General features: G+C 49.2%; 1 protein-coding gene across 1 annotated transcript in view; it reads right to left on the bottom strand.

Moving 5' to 3' along the window:
* VILL (villin like) overlaps nucleotides 1-19,898 on the bottom strand; it is a 35,891-nt gene extending 15,993 nt beyond the window's left edge. The window contains exons 1-6 of the mRNA XM_050970405.1: nucleotides 19,733-19,898; nucleotides 8,147-8,228; nucleotides 6,516-6,590; nucleotides 4,079-4,275; nucleotides 1,643-1,751; nucleotides 1,223-1,333 (exon numbers count right to left, since the gene is read on the bottom strand). Coding sequence (XP_050826362.1) covers nucleotides 1,223-1,333; nucleotides 1,643-1,751; nucleotides 4,079-4,275; nucleotides 6,516-6,590; nucleotides 8,147-8,215 — 561 coding nt within the window. The 5' untranslated portion in view covers nucleotides 8,216-8,228; nucleotides 19,733-19,898. The remainder of the gene's footprint in view (nucleotides 1-1,222; nucleotides 1,334-1,642; nucleotides 1,752-4,078; nucleotides 4,276-6,515; nucleotides 6,591-8,146; nucleotides 8,229-19,732) is intronic.
* Nucleotides 19,899-20,400: the final 502 nt, after the last annotated feature.

Genomic DNA, 20,400 nt, shown 5'->3' with positions numbered 1-20,400 from the left:
CTGCTAGGAGTAGTTGCTGCTGATGCTGCTCCTGCAGGGCACATGGCAGGAGGCACATGGGAGCCACAATAGGCACTGCCTGTGTGTGACCGTGCACCAGCAGGTCCAGTGGTCCCCTGGGATGGTCTGGGGGACAGATGAACACATGCTGAGGCCAACGAGGCAGGATGCTGCAGAGCTGCAGGACCCCGGCAGCCCCACGGTGACATTTTACATTTAAATGTTTCAAGTGTTCAAAAAACGTGGATGTCTTCTGTGAAAAAAGCAGCATGAAATGTCAAGCAGCTAATTAGGCTGAAATCTCCATCTTCAATTTATTTTTTTTTTTTGTTCCCATGACTCTTACTGCAATAGCTTTGAAAGACTCCTCTATCAGACAGAGGGGATGACCTGCTTGAAGCCTGAGATGAACCCAGCAGCCACGAACCTGCTCCCCCTCTTGTGTTGAGGATTGCTTTGCACCTTCTTCAGCATCCTCAGGATCTCCACTGTGCCCTAAAAATGGCATTCCCTAGGGAGATTCCCCCTCTCCCAGCTCATCAGGGGACACCACACACAGAGCAGACCCATCTGCCTTTTAATATTATAATGACCACAAGCTTGGCCACCAGCTTTGCTGATCACCTGTTGCTGTATCTTGCTTGATTAGATCTCTGATCTTGGTTCCTGTATCAGTAAAATAAGGTAATGATCCCTTTGCAAAGTGCCTTAAGAGCTATAGACCTGACCTATCAGCACCTGGGTTTTGTATTCCTGCTTGTCTCATACTGACCAAGCCAGAATTCCCTGTTGATGCTGTAAACAAAAAATTAAAATTAATCTACCCTGGGGTGGTTACTGCAGCTAAACCTACTGGAGCTGCTGACTTTCTAATCCTATGCCATGCAAACAACAGGGCACAGAGGGATGGAGATGAGCTCCAGAGGGAGCTGGATGACTTTCTGGGGCTGCAACTAGTGATGTGCCCTTGGCTGCCTGTGAAATGCAACCTGAGGCCAGCTCTGAACTGGAGCAAAGCAGTTCCATGGGCCTCTAAAACCAGCAGATGGGCAAACAGAAAATTTATGATTATTTACCTTGGTCATATCTATGTTGTTGCTCTTAAGATTTTCACTGTGAAAACACTGTGAGGTTTTTTTTTCTGTTTGTTTGTTTGGGTTTTTTTTTTTCCTAGGCATCAAAAAATGCTACCTTAAGCCAAGTGGCTTTTGCCTGTACTCACCCTGGATTTCTCAGCAATGCTGCAGCTGGGTCCATTCCACTGGATCAGCACTTTACCAAGGTCCAGCAAGAACACATCTCCCTTATTGAAACTGTCCCAGGAGAGTGCTACCTGTCTCAGGGAAATGAGAGAGTTTGGCAAAGTGGGGAGGACAAGGAGAGCTGCAGGTGACAAGTCACAGCCAAGGCAAACCTGTCCCTGGGGATGCAAGAACAGCTTTGCAGTGACTGCTCATTCTGCTGGCACTCAGCTCCTCACTGAGCACAGTGGTAACACCAAACCCTCAAGTGAGGACTTGAAAACTGTCCTGAAGTTCTTGAGCAGAAATGAGATACCCACCAGGCTAATCTGCTCAAAAATGAGTGTAGGAGGAGAGGGAAGGAGAAATGATCCATATGAAGAGCAAGGTCTTCTTCTTACCTCAGTGGCTGACACATGCTTCTTGCCCTTGACGTGAAGGAGACGCTTGATGTTGTACATGTTGGTCTCCACGTGCTTAAATCCTGAAGCCACTCCTCCCTTCTTGTAGCTGTTGTGCAGCAGAGAATAAAGAGTTAAGAGCTGGTTAGAAAATACCTTCCCCTCTATCCTCTCAGAACATCCCAAGATTTTGGTTGCAACTAAAAAATCTAGAGGCAAAATAATCTCAAAGTCCTAAAATTGCTGTGGCAAATGCTGTGCTGCCTCCCTGCTGTTCATGGTCCTTGTCAAGGTGTCTGTCTGCCTCTTATGGGTGTTGTGTTGCTGCTGTGCACACAGTTATAGAATCATGAAATCATTTAGGTTGGACAAGACTTTCAAGATCATGGATTCCAAGCATTAAACATCCTGGGAGAAGATGAACATGCAAGTCAGGGATGGCAGTGGAATTGTAACACAACCAAACTGAAAATCCCATTGAGCATGGCAGTGGCATCCCAAAATTGAAATATTCCATAAGCAATCAATTAAAATGCGAAACAGACTTGGCAGAAAAGAAGCTTCCTGCTAAAATTTTGTTTTCTTCAAAATAGCTATTTTATTAAAAGCAGCCTAGACAGGAAACTGTGGCCAGAAGCAGAACAAAACTGTAAACACGTACAGGACACTGTGTTTCTCTCAGATTTTACCTCCCAGTTTTTTCTTCCATCCCTGAACACACATTTTGCAGCAGCCACTCTCAGCACTGTTATCACCTCATGCCACAATGCTGTCCCCTCTCTTGTGGCAACTTTGCACAATGGAGAGAGGGCACAACCCCCCCCCCCCCCCCAGAAGTCCCACAGCCCTTTTAATGGTTTTGGGGGGAGTCTAATCCACTCTTCCATGCCCTAGACCATTTTAGAGAACAGATCCATTGTTCACACTACAGTAATAACTGACACACTGCAATTGCCATTCAGGTGAAAAAAGGGACAATTGCTGATTGTAGGTTTTGCCATGTGGGTAATAGATGTGTTTTATTGTAGGTGGAAAGGTACTGGCTAATGTGGTCGGAAATGTGACTCACAGCACTCTAGACTTGTTTGGCCCAGCTTAAGATATCCACAGAAGGATGCTGTGGTGATTAGTCCACGTGCTAGGATGTGGAAAGAGCTTGCTTTATTTTCTCATTCTGCCTCAGACTTCCTCACTGACCACAGGGATGTGGTTTAGACCCAGATGAATTCTAATCCAGGCTGATTTCAGAGGCAGCTAGGTTTCCAAACAGACTGGTTTTGAGGGTCTGATTTTCAGTCCTTCATTGTCCCCTACTCATCTTCAAGATGAGGCAGAAAGCACTTTTCTCTCTCAGAAAAGTTCTGAGGAGATTCATGAGAGACTGTTTTGATGCACAAGACAGAGACATCCAGCCAGACTGGGATGGAGAATGTTGACCCAGGATTATCTGAGTTTCCTTCAGCTGTTTGAAACCAAAGCACTTGGGCTCTTTATTGCCAATGAAGATCTTCCTTGGAGGACTGCAACTGGAGTGCTTCCAAAAACCCCAGAGTGAGCAAAGACCCTGGGATTGGATTCAATATATCAACATATCAAATATTCAAAAGTATCTTTTAGATGACAGAAGCTCAGTCACTTTTTCCTCCCACTACAGGAATATTACACCCAGTATGAGCCAAATCAGCACTATATCTGGGAAAATGACCAGTGGAACAGAATGCCACAACTCCACACTGAATGTTATTAGTAATTCCTTAAAAATGGGAATTCTTTGCTCTGAATTTTTACCAGCATCAGTACTGACCCAGGGAGGTCATTCTGCCCTGGGCACTGCTGGGGTCACACCTGGAGTGCTGTGCCCAGCTCTGGGCCCTCAGCTCGGGAAGGACCTTGGGACACTGAGCACATCCAGAGGGGACAGCGAGGCTGGAGAGGGGCTGGGAACACAAACCCTGAGAGGAGCCCTGGGGGAGCTGGGGGTGCTCAGCCTGGAGAAAAGGAGACTCAGGGGTGCCCCCATCACTCTCGCAGCTCCTGAAAGGTGCCTGTGCTCAGCTGGGGCTGGGCTCTGTCTGCAGCAGCACTGACACACCCAGAGCTCACAGCCTCCAGCTGCACCAAGGGAAATACAGTTTGGATAGCAGGGAAAAGTTTTTCCCAGAAAGAGTGATAAAGTTCTGGAATGGTCTGTCCAGGGAGGTGGTGGAGTCCCCATCCCTGGATGTGTTTAAAAACAGACTGGATGTGGTGAGATGTTTTAGTTGAGGTGTTGGGGCTGGGCTGGATGATCTTGAAGGTCTCTTCCAACCCGGTCATTCTGTGCATTCCATATTCACCACATTTTTGAGATATGGATGTCTCTGAGACTTAGAGAGAAGCAGAGGGAACCCCAGGGGCCACAGCCCACCTCGGCGTGGGTCACTTGGTGGCACTCACATGATGCCGTGGCGGAAGTAGCTCTGGAAGGTCTCGGACTCGTGTCCCTGCACCTCGCGGTGCTGCACGGGGCTGCCCCCGAGCGCCGCGTCCAGCTGGGTCACGTACACGGCCGCGGCGCCCTGCTCGTCCTGAGAGGAGTCCTTGCCAATCCAGTAGTGCAGATCCACGGCAGAGCCACGGGAGCTCCTTTTGGTCTGCAAGAGGGGGAAGGACAAGTCCAGGTGAAGGCACAGCCCATTTTTGTGTTGGAAAACAGAGTGACCACGGAGTTTCCCAGTTCTGCCTTTCTCCTGGGCAAGAGGAGCGAGGACAGAGCCTCGGACACTCTCTGGGAGCTCAGCCTGGAGCTCTCCTCACTCAGCAGAGCAATGTATGGGTTTTATAAACTCAACTGAAGGATGTTTCTGTTTGATATTCTTCTATAACTCCCATTATCAAGGAAAACCGAGCGCCCCTGAATGAAAACATTTTAGAGTTGGAAAACCAAGTGACCACGGAGTTTCCCAGTTCTGCCTTTGTCCTGGGCGAGGGGACAGAGGACAGAGCCTCAGACACTCCCTGGGAGCTCAACCTGGAGCTCTCCTCACTCAGCAGAGCAATGTATGGGTTTTATAAACTCAACTGAAGGATGTTTCTGTTTGATATTCTTTTATAACACCCATTCTCAAGGAAAACTGAGCGCCCGTGCAATTAATGTGTTCAGCTTGTTCTACTATTGTACATTTTGATATTAAGACTTAAAGCAGATTCTTCTCACAAACCATCTTTTGAAATGCAATGCACACTGCTATTAATTTGCCTGGAGATGCTACCCCTTCTTTCCTGTTGTTGTTCTCATAGCTCATGACAGAGCAGCACAAACTGCCTTGGAATTCCTGCTGACTTGCAAAACAGACATAACTCCAAATGAAGCTGAGCCAGTGTGTGCATGCTGGGATTCATCTTATTACAGAAAACCCCAGCAGCCTAGAAAAAGGAGGCAAGCAGGCTGAGAAGAAGGTGTGCTCAGTGGTATTTGAGTTGTGCCAGTTATTTTTTCTGCACCCACTGTGTTAAATCCTATTGTGGACACCTGGGAAAGATAATAACAGCTCATTTTATAAGCTGGATTTGACACTAAATTCTATTTATTTGCTTTGTGCAGTGATACCACAGTGAAACACAGCGGAAGGAGTTGAATAAAATACAGCTCTGCTCCTCAGGCACAAATAATTAATTTGTGGAAAAATCACTCAATTTAATACATTGCTATTGAAGATGATCAAAGTCCCACTGTCCCACGGACAATCATTATTTGGAAGGGCTCCAGTAAAGAGGCAGAATGCACAGATGAGTGTTTTTACCCTCCTGTCTTCCAGGGAAAAGAAGAATAGTGGGCTGATGAAGGGCTCTTCTGCCTGGAGAAGTTGTTGCAACAGAAGCTGAGCCTGTGAGCATCAAAATCCATATTTACACTGCCAGCTCCCTGCAAGGACTCCAGTATTCTGCTCTAAGCATGTGTTGGTGGGCCTGTAACTCAGGGTTTCAGCACTCTGAAGGTACCCTAGAGGCATGTGTGTGGGGCATTTGAGCAGGAGACACATCCTGCTATCCCAGCCTGCCTTCCCATCCTGGCACACGGGGGATGTGCAGCTGGTTATTGTGGGGCACTGGAGGTGGTGCTGCTTCTCCACTGACAGAGATGTTTGCAGGAGGCACACTCAGACCCAGGAAGTGGGAAATGCTTCTGGTCTCCACCACCTGATGGGTTTGGGTTCAGTGGGACCTGGGTTGCTCCACGCAGATGAAAAGATTTGGAAGGGATTTTAGGAGGTGAGGGTAACACGTCATCCTCCTGCCAAAATCTGAGACCACGAGGCTCAGATTTGCACAGAGCAGAGCTGGTTCTCAGCACTCCTTCAAGCCAGCTCAGGTTCAGCTGGCTGCAGGAAGGTCTGGACCAAATTTGGGTGGGGCTGAAGTGTCCTTATGGGGACACGGGATGGGCTGCAAAGCCTCTGCTGCTTACATGACACACGACATGGAGCATCTTCATGGCCCACATCACCTGCTAAAAAAGGAGACCCTCCAGCTGGTCACATCCCACATCCCCCAAGGACTCCCATAAATCATTTAAATGTGGGCCTTGGCTGAGTTTTCCAGGAATGTACTGGTCATTTTGCCATGCCTGGGCATGACTCAGTTGATTGGAAGATAAACACTTCTAATGAATTACTAAGTTAATGGCTTCTCTGAACTTCTGATTTACTAAACAGGCAGTGTTGTCTCAACAGCCACTGAAATTCAGATCCATGATTAGATGGTGAGCACACATGCACAACCACTTCAACAGTGCATTTTCCACAAGACAGGGTACCTAGGAACCAAGGCAGATCTAAATAAAAAGGGTTGAGCCAGTTGCCCAACAGAGAGCAGTGTTTGCTGTCTTACTTACATGCAAAATGATGTAGCAGTCTCCTTCAAAAAAAGTCCCATAAGCTTTTTCAGGTACAGGAACCATCTTCATGTTCTGTAAGGAAATCAGAGGTGGGGGTCATTGCTAAAAGGGCAGAGCCAGAAGTTGGTGTGTATGAAACAGGACAGGCTGGGCTGCACAAAGCACTGAGGTGACAATCAGCGTGTGGGGAAGGAAGAATCAGGGCTGAGTTTGTGAGCTGGGAAAAGCCAATTCTGGAGGAAATATTCAAAATACTAAGGAGTGAGAATGGAAAATGATGATTTTGCTTGGAGAGACTGACAAGTACGTTTTAGTGTCCTTGCCCTTGTGCTGTCCTGTAGATCTACACCTGGGGCTCAGGCTGAAGTGCTCCAGACCTTGCAGTTGAAGGGAATTTCCCTACAATTTTTTTTTAATTTAAAAATTTTATTTATTTTAAATTCCCTACAAATTTTTTATTAGTAGGGAATTTCCCAGGAGAGTGAGCACATCTCATCCCAGGTTTAGTTCTGAGCACAGTTCTTTGCTCAGTGCCCCTGAGTTCCAGGATAACTTTCAGCACTTGGTGAGGATATTCAATCTGCTAGGGGCTCAGGGCAACCAGCTGAGAAAACACAGAGCTGAGGACACTGATGGTCCCTCCCTCCTCCAGACCCTAACTGCAGATTTCCTCTGGCACAAGTGCAGAATTAAGCAGCCATGCCTGGCCAGCACAGGTGCCTGGCTGTGCCACCCACCAGTCCCCACGCAGCTCTGAGGTCCCCTGAAATTAGAGCCATGCCTTCTTCTGCTGGCCTGACTTGTCTCCCAGCACAAGCTTGACCCCTGTGAACCCACACAGCTCTAATTACAGATCCTCTGAAAGCAGCTCAGTGCAGTGCTTTGCATTTGCAGAGAAATGGAAAGGGGAAGGCCCTGTGATATTTGGATCATGGCTGGGACTGCTGAATATCACCTGGAGATGTTGGAGCCTCTTCCCACTACTCCCCTGAGGGGATTCTGGACCTCAGTCTAAACCCACTCTCATTGCAGGGGAATGTTCTTGGTGAATTGGGGCAAAAAAGGCAGAGTTGAGCACAGCTTGGGTCCAATCCAACATCAGATACCACCACCAGCAAAAAGGCAACCTCACAAGCTGCAGAACCTCTCCTTGCAGTGACAGTGAAAGGCAAGGAAGAAGTACAAATAGACCCCATGGAATGCCTTTGATGCAAAAATTGGTGTCTTCCCTGTGGCAGCTGCTGGTGTGGACTAAGACTACCTATGGATAACTCATCTTGGTGAAACAGGGAATTTCTGGTGTGTTAAAGCAGCCTTGCATTGATTCCAAAAAGGGGTGAGAAAAGCCTCCAGTGCTGGAGGAATTACTGCAGTCCCACCACATTCCTGTTTCCTTTGTAAACATTATCATCTCCGTTTCACAGAGCAGGAAACCAAAACAATAACATGTTGAACATTTCATGGGGAAATACTCTGTCTGTTTCCCACTGTATCTTATCTTTAGGACCCTCTTTTCCCACACAGATTAGTGCAAGAATTAATCTTCCCTGAAACATAAACACCCAGATGTGCAGAGGAACGTGTGCCATGACTGTGACAGAGGACATGTGCCATCCCTCTTGTCCTACCTCTATGCCCCATATCTGCAGTCCCAGCTTCCTCTCGATGCTTGGGAGGTTTGTGTCACCGTCTGTCATCCTGCAGGCTGAGCTGGAAGGCAAAGGAAGAACAAAACTCAGAATAATGACATAATTAGATGCAACAGTGAGTGTGCTGGTCAGCTGGGCTCCTCTTGCCATCAGAGCAGGTTTAATACAGAAAATCCACATTTTGAAATGCCTCTGTCTCTGCTATTAACAGGTAGATAGGATGAACACCCATTCCCAGGCTTTCCATGCTCATGAAGGGTCAAGCAAAGTATGGGATCCCAGCCCAGCAAACACTGATAGGACACTGCTGTTTGGCTGGGGGATTATTCTCCCTGGATTTGAAAAGGTGGAAAGGATCCATTGGAGATTATTCTCCCTGGATTTGAAAAAGTGGAAAGGATCCATTGGGGATTATTCCCCCTGGATTTGAAAAAGTGGAAAGGATCCATTGGAGATTATTCTCCCTGGATTTGAAAAAAGGGAAAGGATCCATTGGGGATTATTTTCCCTGGATTTGAACAGGTGGAAAGGATCCACTGGGCTGTTGGACCTGACACCAGTACTGGTTTGTTCCCAGCATGGCACAAGGAGTAGAGGAGACAGGAGAGCACCTCCAGGAGCCCTGTGACCCCTGGGCCAGTCACTGCAGTCAGTCAGGTCAGGTCTCCTGGCCTTGGGGCACTGGGAGCCCAAGGAAGGAAGCTCTTCTACTTCAGGCCAACATTCAGGTGTAAATTCAGACAGGAATCTCAGGGCAGGGCACCAGGCTCCCAGCTCCATGCAGGCACAGCAGCACACAGAGGGATCCAAACAATAACCAGAATGTCTGTTTTACACAAATCCCAGCATCTCCCTGAGCTCTGCTGCCTCCATGGGGAAGAAGCAGGTTTCAGGCTGCCCACACAACCTGAGGTTTCCTGTCCTCCCAGGAAACCAGAACCAGTCAGAGAAGGGATGACACAGAGAAAGTGTTCCATCCAGAGCAGGAAAAACCACAGAGGGATTTGGTGACAGTCAAGGTGACAGTGAGTGCAAGGCCATGGGATCACCCCCAGGGTCCTCTCAGTGCAGGGCAGTGACCATGGCAGAGGCACCCTCAGCCCCCAAGCCAGCTCAACCTGATACCCTGGGTTTTAGGCTTTTCTGTTCTGTTTTGGTGTGCAGCTTTTAGCTTTATATTAAGGATATATATAGGATATAGATATATATCTCCAATATATATTATCCTATATATATATATATATATATATATCTATCTATATATATATATATATATATATATCTCCTATATATAGTCTGAGAATATTTGAGATGGTTTTTGTGTCTTCTTCCCTCTAATGGGTAGAGATCTCCCATCCATCCTCTATCATACCCACCAGTTGTGGGGAAAAAAAAAGAACTATCTTTAGCTATGCTCCCTGTTCCTACTGCTGAGGTTTTTGCCCAAGAAACAACTTCATAACCCAGCCTGTTTACAGGGCAACTTCCAGAAACAAATGAAATCCCCAAAGCAAAGTCCATAGAAACGTGGAGTTGGATCTTACTGAGCTGGCTCTGCTGCAGCAGCCACGGGACAGGCTGTGTTTGTGCAGGGCCACAACCCACCCCAGCCTTTCTGTGAGCCAGTCCTGCTCACAAACCCAGGCCCAGCCCCCAGAGAAAACACAGCTCACTGTTCCTCTGAAGGAGGGCAGGAGCACAGCTGTGATCCCTGCCAGAAGGTCTTCATTGCTCCTGTTACGAGCACCAAGTGCTGGTCACCCTGAAGAGGTTGAACACTAAGGAAGAGCTCTAAAAATGCTGCCACAGGCAGGAACATTGGTCCATCCAGACCTCCCAGACCCTGGCTCCTTGCTCAGGCAGTAGGGAGGTGCAGGTGTTTCCTGGGGTGCTCTGAGCACAGCCCCAGCACCTCTCTGCTACCTGAGCAGGCACAGCCTGGCAGCGCTCAGCAGCAGGAGTCAGAGGTGCTCACCCCTTCCTGAACACACAAGAGTCCATCAGGCCTCAGGAACACATTCAGCAACCTTCAGCTCCCTCTCTGGTCCTCCAGAGAGCTTCCAGGCAGGAAAACAAACAGCAAGGACAAAAAAAAAAAAAGACATTTTTCCATTCAATTCCCAGAAAGGTGATTGACACCCACGCAGATTAAAAGGCAGATCCAGGAAGATATTTCAGTGTCCACAGAGGAGACAGACTGTTCTGAATGGTGTCCTGACTCACCTACAGGGCTATCAGGAACTAAATACAAAACCATGGTCTTAGTTCAGATCTTAGCCAAACACCTCTCTTTTAATATCACATTCAAAAGTTCCCTATCAAAGAAAAACCCAAGTGAAGCCTCCTTCCCTCAGCTATCTTTTAAATTTATTTAGGGGTTTTTCCTTCCAGCATCCAAACAGAAAGGACCTGAAAACAAAGCCAGTAAAGACATTTATATTTGAGTGCAGAGAAGTTTTTTAGCACTGCTGACACTTCTCCCTGTGGAAGGCAGCAGGCACCTTGCTCTCCTGCTCACAGCTCAGGAAGCCAGCAGCTGGCCAGCTGTGAGACACAGCTGGATCCCTGCTTCTCTCAGCATCCCAACCTCTCCTGGAGAAATTACCCCAAAGGATGCTGAGATCCCTCTGGCCACAGGCAGTGGTGTAGGACAGAGCCCTCTGAGAGCCAGCAGTGCTCCACAGATCCCCAGCCAAACCTGCCTGAGTGAAAACAAGGATCTTGGATCTCCTTCACTCCTGGGGATCCTTTCTCCATCTGAAACCTCACAAGTGGTGCTGACTTCCCACTCTTCTGAGAAATGGTGTCCCTCCCTTCCTCCTAAGTGCTTTAGCTGGGGGAGTGTGAATCACAGACAAGGTTGGCTGTTTCTCTGGACTTTCCAGCTTCTTTCAGCCAGTGGCCAAGTTAGAAATAATAGGAACATGACTTACATAATCAAACAGCTCATTTCATTAATGATTTAATGTGGGGCTTTCATCAGATGATCCCGTAATTCAACTCCTGTCCAGACAGGAAATCTGGTACTTATGGAGTGAAATCTTTCCATCTGTCTGAAATCATGAAGGGCAGAAACTTTTAGCATTTAAAAAGAACAAAAAAAGGGATGTTAAGAGTCTTGGGGCATTCACTGTGGGGTTTCAACAGCAGTGTCTGGGGCAGCCCTTATTTTAGTCAAACCAGTTTTGCTCAGCATTAGGTGAAATGCAAATTGCCAAGAAGCTGTGAGTCAACTGCTCCAGTGGCAGGAATTCACCAGGGACAGTCACAGGTTATGGGGATGGATTTGCCTCCTTGGGCAGGCACAGCTTTACCTGTGAAGGGAGGAGAGAAGCAGCTCTAGCTCATCTCTCTGCCCCCACATTAATAACATGCAACTACTCAATTTCCACCTCCAGGGCCAGCCTCTCCCATTGCCACCATTTCCAGGGAAATTTTCCTCCCTGCATGGGAAGAGGAGAAAAGTTCACCCCTTGAATGTGGGCTCAGAGGTGGCCACTGCACAGCAAAGGCAACTTCTGGCTTGAAGCTGCTCTGCTGGGTCATCACCACTTGGTTAAGGTGCTATAAATGAAATTGCAAAGATCAAATGCTGCTCTTGACCGAGGGCAGAGAACCTGGAAACCGAACACCAGTGGCTGGCCCTTGGCTGGATGTTACAGCCAGGGGCACCTGGAGCCCCCAGAGCTAAAATCAAAGCTTGTCCTGGCACAATCCAGGCAGCAAAGCTGGTGGGTGAGGGCAAATGGGTCCCCCTCACACCCACTGCCCTTTGTGCACTGCCAAAACCACAGCAACACTCCTGCTTGCTAAATCCAGCCCTCATCCCCCCTCCAACCTGCACAGCACCAGGAAAAGCTTCACCTTCAGGAAGGACTACATGACTAATGGAGTGTCAAGGTGGCTCCCAAGGCTGGTTAATGATTAATGCCTGGGGTGGCAGTGCCAGCATCCCTGGGTCAGCTCAGTCCACACCAGGAACCCAGACCCTGCAGGACATTTCTCCAGGCAGTCCTGGCCTGTTTGGGTGGGGAGGAAAAAGCCAGGACTCCAAAAGGGGACAGGGGAGCATTTCCAGCTCCTGAAGCACATTCTGAATTTGGGCTGGTTTGGCTGGCCTGGGCTTTGGCCGTAGTCACAGTAATAAAATGACTAATGCTCTGTACAGCTTTGGGAAAATAGGAAGCAGCTGTAGCTCCAGCCTTTCCAGGCTGAAAGGCCTAATTATTGGGAATACTTGGACTGGCATTAGATGAGGTAAAGCAGGGGCTGTTGAATTGCTTTCATTGTCTCCACTATAGTTGGGCACCTGGGCCCAAGTCGGTGCTATTTTATGTTTGCAGAGAGGACAGTGGTTAACTCTTGTTTTGCCCAGAGGAGTGAAACTGAACCCTGGAGTTCCCTCCTGTGGCTCATCAGCTACAGCTCAGGAACTGTGACTGTCCAGAAGTTCAGCACTCAGCCTGGCTAAGCTGTCCTCTGTTCCAAGAGGAGAAAAAGCAGCTTTTATACCACAGGAAAATCATGGGTAGGGAGAGCCAGCTGTGGGGCTTGTCTGCTCTCATGGTGTCACACACTCCAAGACCTTCCTCCAACCTATGCTGGATGTGCTGGAGCTCTAAGACCTTCCTCCAACCTGTGCTGGATGTGCTGGAGCCTGGTGGGGAGGGCAAGGAACAGGACCTGCACGGTGGGGATGGGAAAAGAGGAAAAAGCAGAGCTCAGCTCATCCTCCTGCTCCAAGCCCTGTGAGGTCCAGGTTCAGGAGCTCAGTGTGGCCCCCAAGCCAAGGACAGGGCCTTGCCCAGACACGCCTGGGTGACCACAGAGAGCACTTCAGCCTTCCTGGAAAGAGCTGTTGCCTGGCAGCTAAAATTACGTAAAGCAGGCTTTGAAATAAGATGCTATTTCTGATCATGGTGGGCAATTAAACACTGGAACAGCTTATTAGGGAAGCTGGCAGGCTTGGCTTTACTTAATGTCTTTGAAATGAGATGGGTGAGTGGCTGGGCTCAGCTCCTCAGGCTCTGTGGCCAGGAGCTGCTGCTCAGGTGCTGCACTCCCAGCAAGCTGCTCCTTCCCATGGCTTTGGAATCAGGCAAACACTTGGACTGGCCCTCGAGCTTCAGCCACCTCCCCTGGTCAGAAATGATCCCCTGTCCATGCTACAGGTTCATCAGGATGGATCCTGGAATGGTTTGAAGGGTTTTTTTAAACTTTAGTCTGGATCAAAACCTGAGCTGGGGCATTGGATGGGATGAACTGAGATTGGGCTCCTCTCCTCAGGGTCAGTGGCTCTGGAGATAAGAGGGGATTTCACTGGTTCAAGTGGGGCAGGATTTCCCCTTTTTCCATGAGTGGCTGCCAGGGATCACCACACCAGCAGCTGCCTGACCCCACAGCAGACTGGTGTTTGTTTTCTGTTCTCTGCTCCTGGGCTGGGATGCTGAGGTTAAGGTGAGGGAGGACATAAGGGCATGGGATGAAGAGATGGTTTAATGTTAATGATGGCCTCTCAAACTGTAAGTGCTCTACAGCCCAGGAGAGGTTTCAATTCCCTATTCAGTACATTCAAAGGATGCAGAAACCTGGATTCACCTGGCCAAGGAAAGCCTCAGGCTCTGGAAGAGCAGTAACCATTCTGCCCTGTCTGAAAAGAAGCTGAGCAGCGTTTCAGGGACCTGGTTGCTCTGTCCCTTGAACCCTGGAAATTTGCCCCATCTCCAACCACCAACCCAGGCCCTACAAGAAACAAACCTCTGGCTTAGTGTGACTTCCTACAACCTGTGCCTTCACCTCCTGGCCATTTCTGGCATCTCACACTCAGCAGCTGATACTTGGCCATTCCCAGAAAACCACTGAGGCTGTGAGCTTCACCTTTCAGCCCCTGCTGAGGATGGACTTGGCACTAATCCTCCAGTCCCTCCATTGTTCCTAACATAAAAGCAAAGAGCACCAGGAAATACCAGCTTGCTGGGAAATAACCACCTTCCCAGCTGCACCAGCCCTCAATCTGGATCTCATCTCCCTCTCTGACTTCCTCCTGATTTAGAAGGGAAGGCATCTCATGATTTATCTCCTCTGACTTTGACCAGTCCCTGCAGCTGCATTTCCACCTGAAATAAATTCTAGCTCAACACCTCACTCCACCCAGGGAATATTGCTCATCTCTCCACACCTCTCTCCATGATCCCCCTGGTCCCCCTCTGTTTATCTCACTGCTGGTGGAGTTCCAGCAGCCTGATCTTTAAGCAGACAGTCTTGGGAAACTGATTTGTAAGAGCAGATTGTTTTTTCCCCAAAACTGCTGCTACTTCTGAGTCTTCCCTCTAAAATTTTACCAGCTGACTGCTTGTCCTGGGAACCATGGAGCTGCATTGTCCCAGCAAACTTCTCACAATGTGGGAACAATGCACTGACAATTAAATCAGAACTTTGACTTCAGCCCCAGCTCCCAAGTCATGTGCTCTGAGTTTCCACACTCACCAGAGCTCAGCAGTGGCTGGCTCTGGACAAGGCAGAGCCCCTTGGCTGCAGGTGGGGCTGGCAGGCTCCCTGCTGTCCTACACAGGTCACAGCACCCACGCAGCTCCTGGCTGAATTCTTTCCCTTCCTCCCCAGGATGTCTTTGAAGGCAGGAGGCTCTTCCAGGCAGGCAGGATCTCTGCATCCCTCAAAGACTCAAAGCTTTCCCAAAGGCTGAGCTGCAGGAAGCTCTCCCTGAGATCAGCCCCTGTGGCTGATAACAAACTCTTGCTGTGCAAACCTGTCGCTCTGATTTTTTAGGATTTTCTGAGCCTTCTGATGTTCACATTTTTGTAGCAAACTTTCTCACACGCTTTCTGCAAATAACTTATTGTTTTGCATTCTTTTATAGAAGAGGAGAGATTTGATGGACTGTTGGTTTGTCCAGTGTCATTGGAGAGGTGGCACTGTCACCCTCCAATCCACTGTCACTTTTGGAAATCTATAAATGCTGGAGTCAGAAATTAAACTTCCCCTTTTCCCCCAGGAGAGCAGCAGTGTGTGCTCGTGTTGTTTCTTGTCCTATAGTGACACAAACTCACCTCTCTGAAGATCCATGAAAAAAAAAAACAGGCACAAGAAGCTGTTAAAAACCTTCTGCATTGAGCTGGCGTGCTGCCAGGTGCATTTTTGCCAAATAACAAATTTCAGCTTGGTGCACACCTCCTTCAGAGGGATCCATTGCACCTCCAGCCCCTCTCCGTGGGGTTTGTGAGTCAGCAACAGCAGGGAGCCATCCCAAGGGAAAGGTGAGCAGGCAGCTTGCCAATTCAGCAGGAACAAATCTCCCCTTTCTTTTAGCTCTTTCTCCTCTGGTGAAAGGGAGAGATTCCTGGCTCAGGACCAGCCCTGCATCCAAAGGCAGGAGATGCACACAGAAGGAAAGCAAAGCCATTTTAACTCCTTTTCCTGGTTTCCAGGGAAGTGGTTCAGGTTCTAACTAACTCCCAGTTACTCACCACCTCCACAAAAAAGAGTCACCACCCTCTCCCACATCAGCATTTTAGCAGAGCATTATTTAACCCCATGGCTGCAGGTTAAATAAAACCAGAGCTGAGACATCAGGGAGGAGAGAAAGTGTGTTTGTTCACAGGGGAGCACCTGCTCTTCAAAAGCTTAAAGGAAGGAGAAAACCTCAAAGAAATTACATTTTCCCAGCTGAGCCTGCAGGAAGGGGAGGAGAGGGGGGTAGAGACTGGGATTTATCCACCTTCTCCTGGGTGCCAGTTTCAGCTGCACAAGAAGTCTGAGGAGGGATGGTTCCCCTCATCCTGGTGTTTGCTCTAGGGCAGATCCAGTGAATCCTGGACAGGAGGGACTTGCAGGAAAACCCCTGGGTGGAGAGCCCAGCTGGCCACACTTCCCTCCTGCTCTCCCAAAGTTTGGGGCTCAGTCCCATCCTCTGTGCCCCAACATTCTGCCAGCATGAACTGAGACAAATGCCATAAATAAAACCTCCTTTAAACCCAGCTGCCAGTGCCCACCAGGCCCATCCTTCTCAAAAAACAAGTCTAGGAGTCAGGATTTTTGCTGCTGCACATAACAGTTTTATATTAAGAATTCACACGTGTATGTGAGCAAGTTTAATAAGCCTTTGCCCACAGGACCTTTTTTTGGTGGTGATGGAGCAGGGGAGATGCTCTGCCTCCACTGAGAGAACTGGCTCAAGAGCACTGGTTTCCCAGTGGAAAGTGGCAACATTAATATTACCTACCAAAAAGCAGGGACTGTTTCAGTTTTGTCCCAGCTCAGACCTGCAAGCATGACATCAAGACAGGGAAGAGAAACCCAGGACTTCCATTAAAAAAAAAAAAAAAAAAGAAAAGAAAAAACAAAAACAAAACCCCAATTTTGGATTGCAAATGAAAAGCCCTGGACCCAAGCAGGTGCTCTGTGGGTGACTCTGCACTTCCATCTCTGGCCCAGTGAGGTGTAAAAGGTTCATTCAGGGGGCAGTTTTGTTTCTCAAGCAGCAAAGGGAAGCTCATCCCTTGTGAGTGCTGGCTGACACAACTCTAATGAAAGGCAGCTGACCTGGGTCAGAACAAAAGGGGACCAGCTAGCCCAGGCCAAGCTGCCAGTGGGATGGGTGCTGAGCCAGGCTGTGATTTGCCTTTTCTGAGCTCTAAGGTCTCAGAAGCAGAGCCAGCCCTCCCCAGGATCTGCTCTCAGAGGAGCACCAGCAGCACACACCTTTCTGGCAGCCCTCACCCACAGCAGTGTCACCTGCAGGTTTGTGCTCACCCCACACCTGAGCTGTGCTTGTCACTGGGTCACCCAGCCCTTCCAATCCCAGGGGGGCTCTCAGGCTGCTCCTGGCTCTCCTGGGACCTTGGAGGGACCACTCAGCTCCTCTGGGCAGAAATGAAAGCAGAGAGAGCAGCAGGGGAGTAAAACATCCCTGAAAATGCTGCAAAACTCCTTTAGGCAGAGTCACTCATCCTGGACCACCTTTCCCACCTGGAGCTGCCCAGGGCAGTTTTGTGTGAGCACCAGGAAGGGAACCAGGTATCTGACAGACTGGGATGGCTGAGATGGCAACAAAGGACAGTAATTCAGGCTCTGCACACTCCCAAAGGAAAGATGGGTACCCAAACAATCTCTCTAACCCAAAAAAGAACAGAATTCCAGCCCTGCCTGCTTCCTACCCTGTGCAGCTGTGTTTGCAAGAGCAGTTTTAAATAAAGGGCCAGGCACAAACCTCTCCTTTCATCCCAGGGCATGGCAACAGGACATTTTTAGGTAGAAGAGGTCAACTGCTGTGAATAGCTCCTTCCACAGGAACTGCCCAGGATGGAGCCCAACCATGCAATTTAAGGTCCCCCACGTGTCACATCCCTGACGTGGCTATAAGGTAATAACAAATTCCACTGTCACTGTACCCAGCTCTGCTCAGATAAGCCTGAAGAGGCTCAGATAAAGACAGGTAACAGAAAGAGGGTTTCTGTTACAAGCAGAGATCCTTGGAAATCAAGGCAACTGAATTAGATGCACAGCTCCTGATGCCTGGGCTTTTCAGAGTGAAAGATGCCAAAGACTTGAAATGATAATATTCACACCTTTCTGCATCCCTTTCACACCCAGAATGGGTGGAAATACAGTAGAAATGTTTAATCATCCAGGATGAACCATAATTAGGCCAATTTCCAGGGTTGTATTGTATGGAGAGCTCATGAGAGGAGAGGTTTTAATGAGTTGTGGGAGAGTGTCTCCCTTTGTGACCGAAGGATCTGCTCCTCTGAGGGGACAAGAGAGGCTGAAGAATACATGTGAGTAAACAAAGAGATATTTTGGGTGTGGTGTGGCTACCCTGGAGTCCTTCCTCAAGCAGATGGACATTCAGACATGGAAAGCCCAGCCTGTGCCTTGTGTCAGCCCAGTGAGAACCTCAGGAGGCTGACACAAAAATGTCCTGAAGGAGGGACCTTGAGGAGGGTCAGTGGTGGCACAAGTGCTCCCCAGGGGTGACAAAAACACAGCTGGGGCAGGTAACACCAAGGCTTTGGCTGTGCCCTGAGCTCCTTTCACTGCACTGAGCATTTCAGGGCTGTTTCCAAGTGGGTCACCACATATTTAACTCTGGAAACTGAGGGAAGGCTTTTGGTCCAGCAGGATGTGCCCAGCTCACAGCTGAGCCCCAGCACATTTCCAGGTGTCCAAGCTCCATGCCAGCCTCCTCCACAGCTGGGCATGGATCACCACAGGATGGGTGTTCCATAAGAGAAAAGATAACAACTTCCATGCTCAAAGTGCAGACAAACTTGCACAGCTCCGTGGAAAAGGGCAGGAGATGCTGTGAACATCTTCAGCATCCCTGGCCAAGCAAGAGCAGGGATTTATTGACTCAGCCTAAGCAGAAAGCCCCAAGATCCAGGAGGAGGCAGGAGATCAGGGTGACACTGCTCACAGCCATGGCACAAAACCTTTGCTCCCAGCTAGGAGACCTTGGCAAGTGCTGCCTCCAAGTCGTGCCTGGCAAAAAACATCATGAGACCTCTGTGTCTGCCGGTGAGAAGGGAGCCGGAGGAGGATAAAGGCATCCTGTTTGTGCAGGGAGGAGGAGGGGGGGAGCTCACCTGGCTCTGCCAGGAGGAAGGTGAGGCAAGACGGTTTTTTGTGATCTGCCTGCCCTTGCATTGCCTTCCACCTGGCATCCCGGGGGAACGGTAAAACCCCGCGGAAGAGGAAAGCCAGTGCCCTCTGACTGTCTAATCTCTATTTGCAGGCTCTAATCAGCCCATGTAGCTGCGCTGTGTAAAAAGCACCTGGGTGATTCACCATGCAAGCGCTGCTCTGGCGGGGCCAGTTTGCTTCAGCTGCTGTAACACTTGTTTACATCTGCGTTAGGGCAGCCTTGAATAAGCGTGAACCTCCCACAGATGTTAATTCATATCAGCTCTCCTTGGTGTTAAATATTTATGTTACTAATAGGCACGCCTAAGAAAAATACTGGCAAGCGAGCCTGCAGCTCAACTCCATTACAACTCAATTTTATCTCAGTGCAACTCGCATCTCGAACGAGCAGGATGAGAAAACATTCTGTTTGCAGAGCACAGCAGCCTGGCCATTAGCAATCTGTCCATCAGATGACAATAAAACCCACGGATGAGAACTTCCAAAGACTTTCTGTGGCTGCCTGGACCCATAGCTGCACCCCAAAGGCAGGCGAGCTTTGGGAAATCCCCAGGGCAGCAAAAGCACAGCACAATCCAGGCCCGGACAAATCGCTGGGAATTGGCTGTGCACGAAATCAAAGCCAGGCTGTGCAGAGAGCTGAAGGAAAAGTTGTGTCCTCGGAGCTGCCAGGGAGCCCTTGGCAAGCTCAGAGCTGCTTGTTCCAGCCCCAAGCGATGGAAATCAGGGTGGGCTCCTTCCAGCAGACACATCCTGCCTTGTAACAGCGCAGGATTTTTAATTATTTTATTATTTTTTAAGTATCAAGCATATTAATTTTTTGTTTGTTTCTTCCCATCCCACATAACGAAGTCATCAAACAGTTCTGGCCTCATCAAAACTGGCAGGGTGCAGGAGCTCGCTTACCTCGCTGTCCTCGCAGGGGTCCCTTCTCCGACAAGCCCAGCGCCTCCTCCTCCTCCCCGCCGAGCTCCAAGGCACTTTTGTTCCCTGCTCTGCTACCTTGTCAGCCGGGGAACAGCTCTGTTCGGTAATTCAATCCTCGGCTTAACCGCAGACACTCCTACCCGGAGATCACACCCCTTCCCAGGCGCACGGGGGGACAAAGAGGGAGCCGGTCCGGGAGAGTTTCAACCAACCCTGTTTGCATTGAATATCCCCCGCTCTCAATGGGCTGAATGGTGATTCAGTGCTGCTTTCATTAAAAACCTGTTTTGTCCAGGTTAGGAGGGCACAGGAGGGATGTTCCCCCCCTTTTCTCGGTCTCTGCTGGACAAAGCAAGGTGCGGTGCTGCTCAGTGTTAACCCCTGGGGCCAAAGAGCTCCAGCACCAGTCGCTGGCTCTGGCTGTCCCCAATTTTGGCAGAGCTGTTCCAAGGGGGAAAGTGTTCGGGGAAGATCCCGGCTCTTCTTCTCCCTGCAAGGCCGAGCTGGGTGTCCCTGTGCTCCCAAGGAGCCCTGGGTGAGGACTGCCCCCAGGTTTAGGGATGTAACAGAGCATTGGAGTGTTTAACTGGGCTGCCCTCCCAGGAGAGCAGTAATGATAAACCAGGCAGCCCCAGCAGGGTTTGCTG

Source organism: Serinus canaria, chromosome 2 (assembly GCF_022539315.1).
Source record: "Serinus canaria isolate serCan28SL12 chromosome 2, serCan2020, whole genome shotgun sequence".
Lineage (NCBI taxonomy): Eukaryota > Metazoa > Chordata > Aves > Passeriformes > Fringillidae > Serinus > Serinus canaria.
This window is presented reverse-complemented; position numbering and strand designations above follow the sequence as displayed.